Source organism: Magallana gigas, chromosome 1, assembly GCF_963853765.1.
Source record: "Magallana gigas chromosome 1, xbMagGiga1.1, whole genome shotgun sequence".
Taxonomy (NCBI): domain Eukaryota; kingdom Metazoa; phylum Mollusca; class Bivalvia; order Ostreida; family Ostreidae; genus Magallana; species Magallana gigas.
The window spans coordinates 26,259,003-26,274,290 of NC_088853.1; the positions used below are offsets into that span (position 1 = coordinate 26,259,003).

Sequence of the window (15,288 nt, forward strand, 5' to 3'; positions counted from 1 at the left end):
TTTAGTGTATTAAAAATTGACAGGGAGTGCAGGGCCTGGGGCGAAGCCCTCGGATGCTCCTGGATTTTAAGTTTAAGCTTTTGGATTTTCAGGTATTTTGATGATGAGATATTGTCTCAGAATGTTACAATTTTACATACTGTATGTGTAAGGGAGATGTTGAATTTTAAAAGAATGTGTGTATGAAACACGGATGCCCCGTTACAACGCACTTTGAAAAATTATTAGTATGCACTTTGCCAGTTTCACAATATATTCCTTTTAGCTGTATCTACACAGTTTAATAACAGGATACAGAGTTCTTAGTCTTAGTAAAAAATTGTTGTAATCGAAAAAATCGCCAGAATATAGGTTTTCAGATCGATGCTTTGATTGGTTGATGTAGATATTGAATCTAGTTTTTCCAATCTCGTTTTTCGAATTTCGAATGAAGTTTCTGGGCTTTCGTTAGACGTGAGAATGCTATGTATCTCATTATTCTTTTTGGCTCATGAGCGCTTAGGTAGAAATGTCAAATTTAAGCATAAAATTCAAGGAATACAACGTTTGACTTTTAAATCTTACTTTGAAATTTTTTTCTCATATTATAGTACGTGCTTTTGCTGATTCCAAGCACTGCCAGCCACGTAGTTAAGCATACTGTGATGCTACCGATGAGAAATGTCGTTTCAAATTGTCCATTCTCTGATAATCTACCAATTTTAGAGTTTCAAAATATGATTGAAGGCTTTAATATAATCATATAGAATGTTAATTCCATTCATATTAAAAAGCAGATATGAACTAATTTGATTGTTCTTTTATCAAAACCAAACTCACGACGAATGACTATGGATCCAGTTTAATATCCATTGACTTTTTTCATGTGTGCTAAGGGCCATAAAGTTTGACCTACTTGTGGCAATATCTACCACTGATAAGGTCATAGCACACATGAGAATGCAGCATGGAAGCCTCCTTATGCTCTCTGGGGCTAACAACTGACGTTTTTCTGAATCGGGAAAAATTTGATCTCAATTATTCGACGCTTTATAAAGGACAGACAAAAAACGGCTAGAGGTAAAATGCTGACGATGTACCCGCCACTTTGGAGGGTCCAGAGTGGAGGGGGTGACACAAGCACATAACTTCCGCGTTTTACCAACACCCCACATCCATAGCATTATTTTTTTTAACTTAACCAGCATGAAATGTCAAATGAAATGGTTGTTCGAGATTTAGCATATTACTTTTTTCTACATTTAAATAATCTAATTACTTCGTTGCAAGTTTGATTATTCTTGCTTTTTTGTACTGATGTTCCTTTTTTGCTTCGGGGAGGGGGTGGGGATGCAATAAATCTCTCAAAGTTGAGGTGAGTTAACTTCCTGTTCCCAGTCTCATTGGCCTCGGAATAATTGTTAAACAAACATGTAGTAATTTATGTATCCTGATAAAGTTCATTTGAAGTTGCTAAAATCAATAAATTTTAGCCCCCCCCCCCCCCCCCCACCTTTTAAAATTTCTAACATGTGCATACATAACAATTTATCAGTAAAAACCAGTCACATAAACAACCCATATGTTTTAGGTATTAGGTGCATGATTGGTGCAATTAAAAGACAGATCAAACGGATTCTAAATTAAGATTGACACACCAAGCTCCACCCCCTCCACTCTGGACCCTCCAAAGTGGCGGTGGGTCCACGGTCAGCATTTTACCCCAGGCCACAAAAAGCACATAATTAAAGGTTTACTTAATTAATAGCTCTATAAGAAAAGACTAAAATCTGCACGCCCCGTTTAAGGGGTGTCGTCCCACTTAGCTTAAATTCTGAATTCAGAAGGCGGACTACAAATCGCTAGATCTTTAGCTACGTTTCATATTCATTATGAAATGCGTAATGTACTTAATAAGGAGAATAAAACTACTATAGTATATTACTTAAGTTAAAAACATTTGTGGTGTGTTTTGTTTTCGCTAGTAATGGAAGGAATTGTACAATCACCTAAATGTACCCCCCACCCCACAATGAATACACCCCAGACCGTCCATGGGGATAGGAAAAACGAAATATTTTAATTCAAAGAAGTTTAAAAAAGATAAATATTTGGTCTCTTCAATTACGTGTACATCCTAAATAATGCATTTCCCAATAAATTTTATTTCGCTAGCGGATGCTCCGTTGCTCAAAGAGGTTTTAAAAAGATGAATATTTGGTCTCTTCAATTACTTGTATATATCCTAAATAATGCATTTCCCTCACAATATTTTATTTCGCTAGGGGATGCTCCGTTTTGCGGTGCCCCTGTTTTTTAAAGCATAACCGATGACCCTATTCATTGAATGAATAAAATGGATACACCTACAGACAATAAGACCGCGGAACATAAACTGGCAAGATTGGAAATAATTTCACCCTTTACAGTGAAAACATTTGAAATGGGCGGGGAAAATGAACGCGGACGTCTGAGAAAACATTGGATTGAAATGATCGTTATAGGAAGTGTATTTTCAATCTACCTCAGACTTTTATTTACTGTTAGCATGCGCGGATCTAGAGAATTCAAATTTCTTTAAATTACATTATAAAATTACCAAAAATATGCCTGGGACCCACTATCGCGCTAACACAAAACACGAACATGTCACAAATTCATATTAGGTGCTCTGTATATTACCAAGCAAAGAAATTTTAAAATGTAAAATTACAGGATATAACATGTGATGAATATATTATTGTTGAATTAATGAATTATATTAAATATTTATGGTAAATTTGTCAATTGGTAGATTTTATAATAATTTACACGGATGCTAGCATATCCTTAAACAGTGACATACTAATAACTATATTTTTATTCATATGCATTGATAATAAATGAAAATAATATATATTTCAAAGTACATTTTATTTATTTTTCATCCATGCTTGCGTGCAGGCCTACATATTTCAGTATGCGCAGTCTGATATTTCTGGACACGACTTCCTACTAGACTGTGAAACTTGAAAAGTTGCGTTAGCGCGACGGCGTGTTGTGCAAAGGTGCGTTAGTGCGACGGCGTGTTGTGTGTTAGCGCGATGTCTCGTTTATCTGAACGCGATGTCGCGCTAACGCAAATGGCCCTATCCGGACACCATACAGAGGTGGATTGAAATGCACTTCCCATAACTATAGTTTCAATCTATTGTTTTCTCAGACGTCAGCGTCCATTTGCCCCCGCATATTTCAAATTTTTGGATGGTAACAGGTGAAAATGACGTAAGCTGTATATTTCCATTGAATCGACAGGCAATGTGTCGCGGTCTTATTGGTTACGTACGAATGAAAAAAAGCAGATCAGACAAGACTCGTTTACATATCAAGTGACTTCATTTATTGCCATTTTGAAGTAAATGGCGCATTATTATGCTTACTTCTTTTTTTTGTTGAAGGTATTTCATCTTCTGAAGATTCCTCGAAAACATCAACAGCTCTTCTTTTTTTAGATCCAAATGGCCGACCCCTTTTCCCTATTGCGTTAAACATTGCATTGACAGCATAAATGTACAAATAAATGATCTGGGGGTTTTTTTCATTCAAAAATTACCCACTTTAAGTAGTTCCAAACTCTAAACGTTAACAAACCACTTACGTTTTCTGTTTATTGGTCTGTTTTCTGATGAATCATGGTGAGATTGTTGATTTTGAACAGTTTCTAAAAAGTATAGCAACTACTAATTAAATTTATTTGTACTCTCTCTCTCTCTCTCTCTCTCTCTCTCTCTCTCATATATTTGCTTTACGGGTTTTTTGGTGTGTTTTTTTTTGTAAAAGAAAATCGAAAACTACAATGAACAATCTTATGTTCTTTCCTTACCACATTCTGAGCTCAAATCAGACTCTAAGCTTGAGGAATCTGAATCGATTTCGTCTAAAAAAAAAAATCAAGACAGACGTACAAACATTTGTACAAGTAAATCTGTTGGCTATATACTATGTTTTATTGATTTACTTATCTTTCGTTTAAATGGTATCGTTCAAATAATCGTTACCGGAAGAAAGAGCGGAACTCATCGATGAATCTGATTCCTCTGCATCTGTGTTGTAACTCATTTCTTCTGGGTTTTTTTCTATTTTCAATGTATACGGAGAATATATTTTTATAATCGGGCAATTAATATATATCAATAACTCTATCAACGAATTTATTTCTTACAGTGAGCGAAAAAAAGACAACAAAATATTGTTTTCTTTAAAAAAAAAAACCCACCTTTCATTGAAAGACCAATGATCAAAATCAGTCTACGTTAAAATGCCGTCAGTCAGCCCCCCCCCCCCCCCACATTACAACTCAATCAAATAATGCGCGGATCCAGAAAATTTTTCCCGGGGGGGGGGGATCATTGTGTTTGAAGGGAGGGGGTCAGAGACATATTTGCGATAATTTTACTATGAAAATTTAATAAATTTGCATTTTCCAGGGGAGGGACCCCCACGACCCGACCCCCTCTAGATCTGTACATGATGTTGAGGTATAGTTGAATGAAAACACAATTTTTAAATAAAGTTGAGGCGTAGTTATTCCCCCTTACAAGGGAAACAAGCATTAAACATGTAATTAGACAATTTTCTGTGCTAATTAAGATAATATATTGTGTTCTTAGAATATTAGATGACAATTTTGAATCTTGACTTTGTGTTAAGTATGACTGGTCAAAGGATGGTGGATGTTTGCCTAATATAATCCTTTATTTATCAAGCAGACGATTGTTTACATTGAAATATGGGAATTTCCAAAAGGGCCACTTGCGCAAGTGAAAATTATTCAAGGGAAATTGTTTATTAAACATTTCAGCGAATATTTTTGATGAAATCTGTGAAACTTAGATTAAACTTAATATGTAAAAACACCATAGTTTTCCCTCCGGAAATACCTGCAGACTTTCTGGGTAGAGCATCCACCCCCCCCCCCCCCCCCAATACAAACAAGGATACATACACTATATATTATGATGATATTCTACTTCTACAATAAATATTGGAACTTATTAACTTGTCAAAAATTATCATTACTTTTCCCATTGTTAAAAACACCAGAAAGGGGGGCGGTGAAGTCCACCATACTATTTATACATTTATATATATACATGTATATATACGTATATAGTTATGTTTATAAATAATTTTCTAAAATATTTAAATACTTTGAAAATGATCGTCTTACCTTTTTTCAACTGCGGACACTAAGAGATATTTCTCTAAGAAATCGACATCTTACGAGTGCTTATACATGCGAAAATAGTAATGACGTCACGTGTGAAAAATTGACGCAATATTCACAGCAGACGTTTCTTTAAGAAATATGGCTGCGTTTTGGAGTTTGGAAAAGTCGGGAAGCGAAATTTATTTATCTATAAATGGAGGGGGGGGGGGGCAGTCAGCATAGAAAATGGGGAGGATCCGGCCATCGTCTGGGGTGACAATGGTCAATAATCTATAACAGGCAATGTAATAATCAAATTCCAAATTGAATACTGATACTGGGACGGAACGGCCAAATTGCCGTCTCCGATTAAAACACTCTACTGTAGTAACAATGATTTAGAATCTATAACTTATGATTAACTTGAAAGATTTAAAAAACCAAAATCAAATTGAAAATATGGAAATTTGAAATAAAATAAGGAAATTAACGATGATATTGGTATTACAGGAACCCCCCCCCCCCCCCCCCCCCCCGGGATAAGTATGACAAATGTAAATTTTTGTCTCAGGATTAATAAAGTAAGGGGAAATTGTTATAACTAGAAACACTGATTTTTGTCAAAGAAAAAGAAAATTCTCTTCTAGATAATGTGCCATTTTTTGAAAGACTTTACTGTTTTTATTATCCTATGACAGTTTTTTAATGAGAAATTTTATTATTTTAAGATTGAAATTGACGATTATAAATTAATTAAATCTAATAAATATATATTAAAATAATCTTTTTACATTATATAGTTCTTTATAGATCTCAAATTCCATGTCGTGAATTTTTGTCACATCTACTGTTGTTTAAAAATCCGGGAAAAGTACGGGAAAAAGTACGTGTAAATGAATTATGATGTCACGAGGTTATTAAAATCAATGTATCGATGACGTCGCATGTAATCCAGACGACAAGTTTCTGAAAAATGTCTTGGAGTTTGGAAAGCTCGGAAAACGGAATCTTCCTACTAATCAATGGTTTAAGAGCTTTAGATCTTAATGGTACCGCGCTTGGTTCTATTGAAACAGCGAAACCAGGAAGGAATGCCACAGAGATATGGGTAAGTAATAAATATTTTGAATAGTTAATAGAGAAAACATTCCCTACAATAACCGAAGTATAGTATATGGGAATTGTCTTAATATACATAGGCTCCAATGTATTGCAATATTAATATATTGGGAGAGAGGAGCGATACTTGCAGTGTTTGTAGGATTAAATAAATTGACAAGCTTACTGTCAATCGACAACGCTTACATGGTTTTCATTTGGAATTTGAAATTCATTATTGTTCAATATGCATTATATATAGTTTAGATCTCTAATTTGTAAAGTTTTTCCTCATATACACGCATCGTGTGACTTCTATAGAATAGTTAGACTCGCTATAACAAACATGAATATGAAAACTTGATTTTTTCATGTTAAATTCAGTAGCCTACAGATAGATGTTGGTTTTGATAACATACATGTGTGTCAACTATAAAAATATTTCTATTAGATTGATTATCATGGATATGAGATTTTTGAGAAAAAAAGTCGTATTCCGTGCCATATGTGGCAAACCAGATATCGGAATCACATTTTGTATTAATTTGTCAATTTGTATTAATTCGTCAATGTGTATTAATCATACATTGTAAATACAATGATGCTCTATATAGATTGAAAACATAAAAGAAAAGGTGAACATATACTATATAGTATTGTATTATATATTTGTGATATCAGGCTAAAATGTTTATATCATGAATACATGTTGGTCAAGTAAAAAAATATAAGGTACAATGGATCATGATATGTGAGTGTTATTAATATATCATCATTGAATTATTATCAATAGATCCAATTCAGTGGTAAAAAAAATGGAAAGCGTTTGGACAGAACAAAGTACAAGAGTACAAACGGGTTTCTCAAAGAGTTGGACAACTCACCATCCAACTCATTTTTCGTGGATAAGCTAAGAGAGTATGGCGTGGGTAATGGAAATAAACAAAATGGTGCAAAGTCAAGAAAAAGGAAGAGGCCGGAGATGCCTTCTACAATCAGTTTAGAAAGGCCAGAGGACACAGAGGTGCCGGATGAAGTAAAATATGTAGAGGGGAAATTTGTTGGTATGAAACTACATGAACTCTGTCTCATACTTGTAGTAAATCGTTAATACGTGTATATTTATATAAACCAAAAATGAAATGAATAAATAATATAAAAAAAAAGGTTTTACTCTAGTAGTACTATTTCAAAATTTCAGGACAATTTGAGGTAGAACTCTCGAAGCTTCAGGTGGCACCTGCGAATTATAGGTATTTTGGTTTTGTTTGACTTTTTCAGCAATAATTAAACTCCCTTATTCGTGCCTTATCTGTATATCACTGTACCTGCAAATACTGGTGTACTTGTTAAATTCAATCTTTCTTTTTTTCTTTTCATATTAGATCAAGAAACTTTGATAGTTCTTGGATTAATATCATCAAAGATACCATTTTAAACTCGCCCGGTGGGATCGTGACAGTATTCCCAGTCATGCTAGACCCATCGGTATTTATATATATTTTATTCATCAGTCCAAGTCTCTTGGTCATCTTAAAAACCTGGTTTCTGATATAAATTTCTTTTACAGATTAGTGACCCAAGTGAATTCAAGGAGGAACACCTTCATGAAAAAACACTCTACACGCTTGATGGCAATCATGTCATTCAAGCAATTAAACGGGCGATAGAGGAAGAGCCAACAAATGCCGGTTTAGATAGATACAAGTAAGAACAAAACACATAACAAAAGTGACACTTACTTTTAAATGATAACATTTTTTAAACCGATTTTTATTGAAATTCTTTCAACAAGGTTGGTGAGAATCGACTTATATGTTGGACTATCGACAGAAGAGGGTCAGCTATTGGCCAACATGCACAATAAAAGGACAATGACTAAAAAAGTGTTTTTTCAAGTAAGCAAAAAGTTGGTGTTTTTTTTGTAGTTAGTAAGATATACTGCAAAATTCAATTAATTTGTAATTATGTGTTTTGTTAATGTAACTACTGTTCTGGATTGTAAATTGTATATTAATTGTTTGATAACTTATCGTATACGGCGCACTGAACAACTTGTAACTTCAAAGTAAAGTACTTGCATGTAAAATGGTACCAAAGGTTTAACGCGATCGAATAAATGGAAAAACTGTTAGAATTGAACAATATATAAACCTGATAAGATTAACACACGATAGGATAGGATTAACGCACGATAGAAGGTTATATATACGAACTATACAATAGAATTGATAAACTGTACAGGATAGGATAAGACAGGATAGGATTGTAAAAAAATATGTTGCAGGTACTGTGTGAAAGTTATAACACAGCCTAGCATTGCTGATAAAAAACACAACTTGCCTTAGCATGTATTTTTTTTTCTGCAACGCTAGATACCTTCATAGCCAGAATGAAGCACCAAAGAAAGCAATAAATCGTTTAGATAAAATATACCTACAGTTTATTGTCTCTTGAGACAGTAACTATATCCTGAGGTGAAGCCATGGGAAATAATTTCTGTCAAGGGGGACAATATTAACTCGCTATTGTCTGAATATAGTCGGTAAATACTGTAGATATCTTGTTATACATTGTACCAAAGAAAACTTTATTTGTCGGTGATGCAGATTTTCTTGATGGTAAACAAATTAGAGTCAATCATCAGACTTTGAATTTAACATAGCAACTGGGTTTACAACAGAGATGTTCTGAGATTAAAAATGAGGGAAATCAAATGCTGCCAGTGAATGGTTTCTATGACTTTTCACAATGGGCAGATAGCAAAGAAACTATTTTACAGTTATTGAGTAGCATATGTTTATTTTTGTGATGCATGACACATGAATATATAAACACTTGATCCAGGGCATACTCACAGTACAGCCTATACATATTGCTTTTTGTTGGAGATCATTCATATAAAGTAATATAATTGTAAGTTTATTATTTAGAACCGAGTATTAAAAAAAACACTTTTCAATTTATTTTTTAGGAACATAAGCAGACCAGTCTATTTGTTTTCTGGGGGATATGACGATAGGACCATATCTATAGCTGTGTGATGGGAGGTGAATTTCATCATGACCTGATGATGGAAGAAGTATAATTGACAGAGTATCATGGAATCCTTGTAACCAACCTTTTCTTGTTGATGTGGATTTTTTAAATTAAGGAAACTGACTAAAAAAATGACATGCTGAAGGATCAAGAAAATGATTCCAATAAAAGAACTAAAAAGCCATTTCACCAGTTAAAAGTGTGGATGATATTCAGTGTGTTCAAAAAGTTGAATATATATATACACAAAAATGCATTGATTAGGATGCAAATTTGATACAGATTTAAGAATCATACAGTGTCAAGATTCATCAATAGTGTGAAACAATCTATCAATAATATGGCAACATGAGACTAATATTGGATTAGACATCAACTTATGAGGTACGTATTTTATATATATATTTTAACGTGTTTAATATGCCATTTTAGTTAAATTGATCAAGGTAGCTAGCTTGCTTAATTGGTAACGTTACATTAATTTATTAATATTTAATCTAAAAAGTACGTAGCAAATTCATACAGGTTCATTTTTGGTACACGCAATTATTTGCAAGTTGTATATTTAAGAAGTTTCTATCCCTGATATTAGTCTAAGATTGACAAATGGGCAAAAAAATATGTAATATACTTGATGAAAAATTATGATTTAAAAATTTTGATTACCTAATTCAGTAAATATGAACAAAAGTCACAATCTGCAGTTCACAAGCCTGCAGATACATGTACTTTAAAATGTTTAACCACTTTAACCACTGAGCTACATTGATGCACCAGCCAGGCTTGAATGCTGAATCTGAGCCATTACTAAGGTTTCAGATGCTGGATGAGGTTAAGGTTTGTAGAGCAGGTGTAAGTCTTTGGTGCAGGTGCCCTTTGATAGCCATTTCTAAGTTACTACTGGTTCTAACTTCACCACACTTGCATGGATGGTGTGTCTTATACATGTAATACTGATGCATCTGACAGGCTTGAATGCTGAATCTGAGCCTTAGTTTTGGATGCTGGAGGAGATTAATTTTTAATAGCTGGTTAAAGTTTTTGGATCAGGTGCCCTCTGATGATTTTATCTTAGTTATTACTGCTCCTAACTTCACCAAACTTAAATCATATGGATGATGGGTCTTATGATACTGATGCACCTGACAGCCTTAAATGCTGAATCTGAGCCATATATAGAGGTTTCAGATGCAGGATGAGGTTTAGTTTTTGGAACAGATCACATGTTTTATAGATAATAGCTTGCATAGTTGATTTAACTATTAATATAAATGTATCGCAGAGGAAGCAGCCTTATCTCTATTATCAAGGATGCTGAAAAATATATCTTTGTAATTTATTACTGGACCTAACTTCACCAAAATTGTATCGATGATGTGTCTTCTGATGCTGATTCACCTGACAGGTTTGAATGCTGAATCTGAGCCATAGATTTTAGATGTGAGATGAAGTTTAGTTTTTGGAACAGGTCACATGTTTTAGTTATAGATACATGTTAAAGCTTGCATAGTTGATTTAGCTATAATATAAATGAATCACAGAGGTAACTTCAGAGCCTGATCTCCATTATCAAAGATGCTTAAAAAAGCTCTTACCTCACTCAAACTGCTTGATGGATGTGTTTTCTGTTAAATGATATAGCATGATTCCTATGATATAGTATTGTATGATATGATACACTATTGTTTTATATGATACAATATTATATTATTTATTATATTGTAAAAAGTAATATGATACAATATGATATTGTATCAAATGTTTGTACATTATGATATGATATTGTATCATGATATCGTTATGTATAGTATTGTATGATATGATACAATATTTATATAATAGTGTTGTGTTGTGCATGTACTATGCCTAAATAGTAGTCTGACAGGGTTTGTTACAAAGTGCACGAGCCGGAGGCGAGTGCACTATGTATCAAACCCTGACTAGGGTACTATTTAGGCATAGTAACATGCACAACACAACACTATTGTTATTAATTATTATACCGAGTGTTGTATATGCTGACGTGCTTTGCTACAAGTAGCTGTGATGTTTGAGTGTTGTCCTGTCCCAAAAATCATCACCAGAAAAGCTAGCGTTTGTTCTTTCAAATTAATCAATTGATTTCAAATTCATTGATTATTTAATCAACAAGTTGTTGTACAATTAAAAAAATCAACAAAGGATTATGTTCTTTTTAATTAAGAAACGAGAAACGTTTCATCTTACCGAGAAAACTCGAAATGTTTAGCAGACAAAATCTCATTGAATTTTGTTCTTGTACATTCTTTATCAAGCGTCATTCCAAAAAGCGTTTTTGTGATTCTCATGTTGAATTTCTTTCGAAATTGTTTAATCCATTTATTCAAAAGTTTATCAAAACTTATATAACTTATAAAATTATCGTCAATAATGAGATGTTTTTGGAAAGATTAATAATTTCAATTGCATGATGTCAATTGTAAGTTTCTACATTTTATATATATACAATGGTTTTTGAGGGGTGTCAATTTCAACTGTTATCCTCCCAAACAGGCACTATTTATTTTGTTATACTGAATGTCTTAATTTTTAAGAAAATTTTACTGCTTGCATATAGGAATAACGTGAATTCTACAGCGAACCGTACGCGCATAATTTTCGCGCATGTAACAATTTTTAATGTTACCCGTTGCTAAGTGCGTTGCTAACGCTGAGGGTAATAGAAAATATTATGAACTGCGTCTTAACCAATCAGATTTCAGTATTTAACATGAAAGTATAACAATATATAATGAATTACAATGTCACATGATATGATATCATATGATATCATACAATATTGTATCAAATTATACATAAAGCTAGTATTGTGTATCAAATATGATACAATTACATACATGTACAATATAATACCATTCTATATTCTTTCTTTTATATTGTTCTTAATTTGATTCTAGAACTGATATTTTGTATACTGGTAAAAACTTGTATCGGAATTTTTTTTTAGTCGGTTAATATTTCACAATAAACCTTGTATCTAGTGGTATTTTCAAATATATACCGTTGGTTCCTTATTAGTGCAAACCCCTCTTATTTTATGCGAGTACTTACATGTAATTCCATGATCTTGCAGTTGTGTATTTAATAGCTAGTGCAAAATAACTTCTATCCTAATTTCTTATAGTTCAAAACTCTCAGAAAATAATAGTGAGGTTTTAAAATCCGCTTTGGGTGCTTCTCATGTCATTGTATGTGAATATCAATTCCTTGTGTTTAATTACATGTAGGAATCTACAGTAAATTGATTAAAAAGATAACATCTGTCAGGTTTCCTACTTTGTGTTAGTTTCCGAATCCCTGAATTTATAATCTCACCATCTACAATTCTGCTGTTTGGGATACAACTACATGTATGTATACATACATCGATCTTACATGTATTTACATATAATTACATGTAAGAAAATGTGTCAATTATACTCAATGTTTAGCCAGTCTCAAAATTACACTGAAAACCTGAGTTCAGTTGCATGTACAAATGTTAAATACTCTTCTTCTTTTTTTACCCCTACAAGGCCTTTTATTTGTACATTGACTAAATCTAGAATTTTATTTTTTGATAGTTACATGTATTTGTCACTAGCGGCAAGCCCCAAGGAACCCCAAGGAACCCCAAGGAAACCCCAAGGAACCCCAATTATAAAATTTAATAACTATTTATACCCTAAAGGGTCTCATTAGAGTGCAAGGGTCACCCCTCAGTACCTCAAGGATACCCCATGGATACCCCAAGGAACCCCCAAGATGCCGAAATAATACAGATTTATAACTCTTGATACACCATAGAACCCAAAGGAACCTCAAGGATACCCTAAAAATAAAAAATTTAAACTCTTGGTACCCCTGGGGACTCATTAGTATCCAAGACCCACCTCTAAGAACCCCAGGGAATCCCATGGATATCCAAGGAACTCCAAGGATACCCTAATAATATAGATTTATAACTTCTGATACACCATAGAACCCAAAGGATACCATAATAATACAAAATTAAAACTCTTGATACCCCTGGGGACTCATTGACTTTATAAGAACCACAGGGATATCCCAAGGAACTCCAAGAATACCCCAATAATACAGAATCATAATTCTTGATACACCATAGAACCCCAAAGATATCTCAAGGAACCCCAAAATTACCCCAAGGATACCCTAAATAAATAATACAAATTTAAAATTCTTGATACCCCTTGGGACTCATTGTTATCCCTTACACATCCTACAGATGCTTCAAGGAACTCCAAGGATACCAGTACACCAGTAATTTAAATTTTATAATTTTTGATATCCCTAGGAACCCTAAGGATACCCTAATAACACAATTGTATATCTCTTGATACACCTTGGGGTCTTTTTGATATCCCAAACACCACAAGGTATCCCACGGAACCCCATGGAACTTAAAGGATACCCTTTTAATACAGATTCATAAAAGTTGATACCCCATAGAACCCAATGGAACCCCAAGGGGACTCATTGGTATCCCAAACTTACCTCTAAAAAGCCTAGGGAACCCCACGGAAATCCCAAGAAACTCTAAAAGATACCCTAATAAACCAGACTTATAAATCTTAATACACCATAGAAAAGGATACCCTAATAATACATTTAAAACACTTGATAGGTCATCACTAGTTATCCCAAGGAACCCTATGGAACTCCAGTGATACATCCATACATTTATGACCTTTGATACACCAGGGCACTTAGTGTATACCATTAATACTCTGTGTAATTTGGTTCAATTGGAGACCATAATACATCATATGCTTTATATGCATTGTTTTTCAATGCCTATTTGTGACGACTTTATTTCCCAAATAACCTAAGATAAACTCATCTATGGTGACTTATTTTTGCGATCAACCTTAATCTACAACTGTGTTGTTCTTACACCTATAGGGCAAGAACTGATTCTTAGCAAGAAATATTTGTGAGGATGAGGTTCCCGGGACCTCTTGAAAAATTCTTTCCCGCAAGTAAAAGTTAATTGCTTTCCAGTATTTGATAAACACACATGAAAAAAATGACTTTTCAAAAAAATGTCAACCCAAAGAACCTTAAATATACTCTAATGTACTCGAACAACACTCCAATTGTATGGTATTTACATGTACCTAGTATTACCTAAATTGATAAACTAAAACAAGATGCATTAATTATTTGAATGACTCCTTTTTTGGAAAAAGGAACAACTAGCTCTCTGTCTTTATACACAAGTTATTTACTGATGATATCTGTTTAAGCTTAAATAATAAGCTTAAAATGGTTGATATAAATCAATGTGGTTTTTTTTAATCCTTATTTTTAGTTTAGTATGTAAAGTTCTACTATGTAGTGGGGGGGGGGGTATTTTTTTTCGCACAGTAAACAGCACTCCTTGCACACGCTTTTCACCGCTGCAACCCGAGTTCGATCCCCGTGATCGACAGTGGTTGTATGTGATAGGGTATAGCGGTCGCCCGCTTGAACACGTGGGTTCTCTCCGAGTACTCCGGCTTCTTCCCACACCAATGACCCCCTTGTGTTAACATCCGTGCCAACGAAAGATATTAATATAAGTTGTAAAACTTGCTTATTAATCGTTGTAAAATAAAAAAAGTTCAGTATTTTAAACAGCATTTCTTGAAACATATTTTCCAAGTTTTTGCATCCTCTTTTCCTTTGATTTTTATGCACATCATAAGTTTAATGTACCTCAAATACAACCAGGCTGGTATATACTTTTTATTATTCTTTCTACTTGTAATTTTATTCAAATTTTTTATTGTCTTATAAAAAAACCCCTTTTTTTAAGGATTTTAAGTAAGAGAGAGGAAGAGAGAGAGAGAGAGAGTTAATAAAATTGTTTGATATCGTCAATTATCAATCAATGGCCTACATGTCTATGACTTAACAAGTTAATGAGAGTAATATAATAGTTCAGATTTTATCTTTGTGAAAAA

At 33.6% G+C, this 15,288-nt stretch overlaps 2 protein-coding genes and 2 long non-coding RNA genes across 7 annotated transcripts in view; 3 read left to right on the top strand and 1 right to left on the bottom strand.

The window, feature by feature from the left end:
• LOC136273591 (CD209 antigen-like protein C) overlaps positions 1-15,288 on the top strand; it is an 86,695-nt gene that overhangs the window by 24,380 nt on the left and 47,027 nt on the right. The window lies entirely within an intron of this gene.
• LOC136276707 (uncharacterized) overlaps positions 1-15,288 on the top strand; it is a 41,907-nt gene that overhangs the window by 16,283 nt on the left and 10,336 nt on the right. The window contains exon 2 of the long non-coding RNA XR_010715235.1: positions 9,240-9,688. This is a non-coding gene — a long non-coding RNA (uncharacterized lncRNA). The remainder of the gene's footprint in view (positions 1-9,239; positions 9,689-15,288) is intronic.
• On the bottom strand, positions 122-5,294 carry LOC136276701 (pre-mRNA-splicing factor CWC22 homolog). Of its 3 annotated transcripts, XM_066089314.1 has the most exons (7): positions 5,189-5,294; positions 4,017-4,094; positions 3,842-3,895; positions 3,617-3,679; positions 3,399-3,494; positions 820-991; positions 122-692 (listed from the first exon to the last, which is right to left on the bottom strand). In XM_066089314.1, the coding sequence occupies exons 2-7, from the start codon at positions 4,075-4,077 to the stop codon at positions 554-556; spliced, it is 585 nt and encodes a 194-aa protein (XP_065945386.1). In that variant the 5' UTR covers positions 4,078-4,094; positions 5,189-5,294; the 3' UTR covers positions 122-553. The 3 variants fall into 3 exon arrangements, with proteins under 3 accessions (XP_065945386.1, XP_065945387.1, XP_065945389.1); XM_066089315.1 differs by lacking the exon at positions 5,189-5,294 and having other exon boundaries at positions 4,017-4,095; XM_066089317.1 differs by lacking the exon at positions 122-692 and having other exon boundaries at positions 756-991.
• Positions 5,831-7,623, top strand: LOC136273590 (uncharacterized). Its single transcript, XR_010711767.1, has 3 exons — positions 5,831-6,275; positions 7,059-7,329; positions 7,467-7,623. It is a non-coding gene; the product is annotated as an uncharacterized lncRNA (long non-coding RNA).

Coding starts and splice junctions, on each gene's coding strand:
- LOC136276701 (XM_066089314.1), bottom strand. CDS start 4,077: ATGAGTTACAACACAGATGCAGAGGAATCAGATTCATCGATGAGTTCC. Junction 3,680..3,841: donor TGATTTGAGCTCAGAATGTG/GTAAGGAAAGAA, acceptor TATACTTTTTAG/AAACTGTTCAAAATCAACAA. Junction 992..3,398: donor ACCTTCAACAAAAAAAAGAA/GTAAGCATAATA, acceptor TTCCCGATTCAG/AAAAACGTCAGTTGTTAGCC.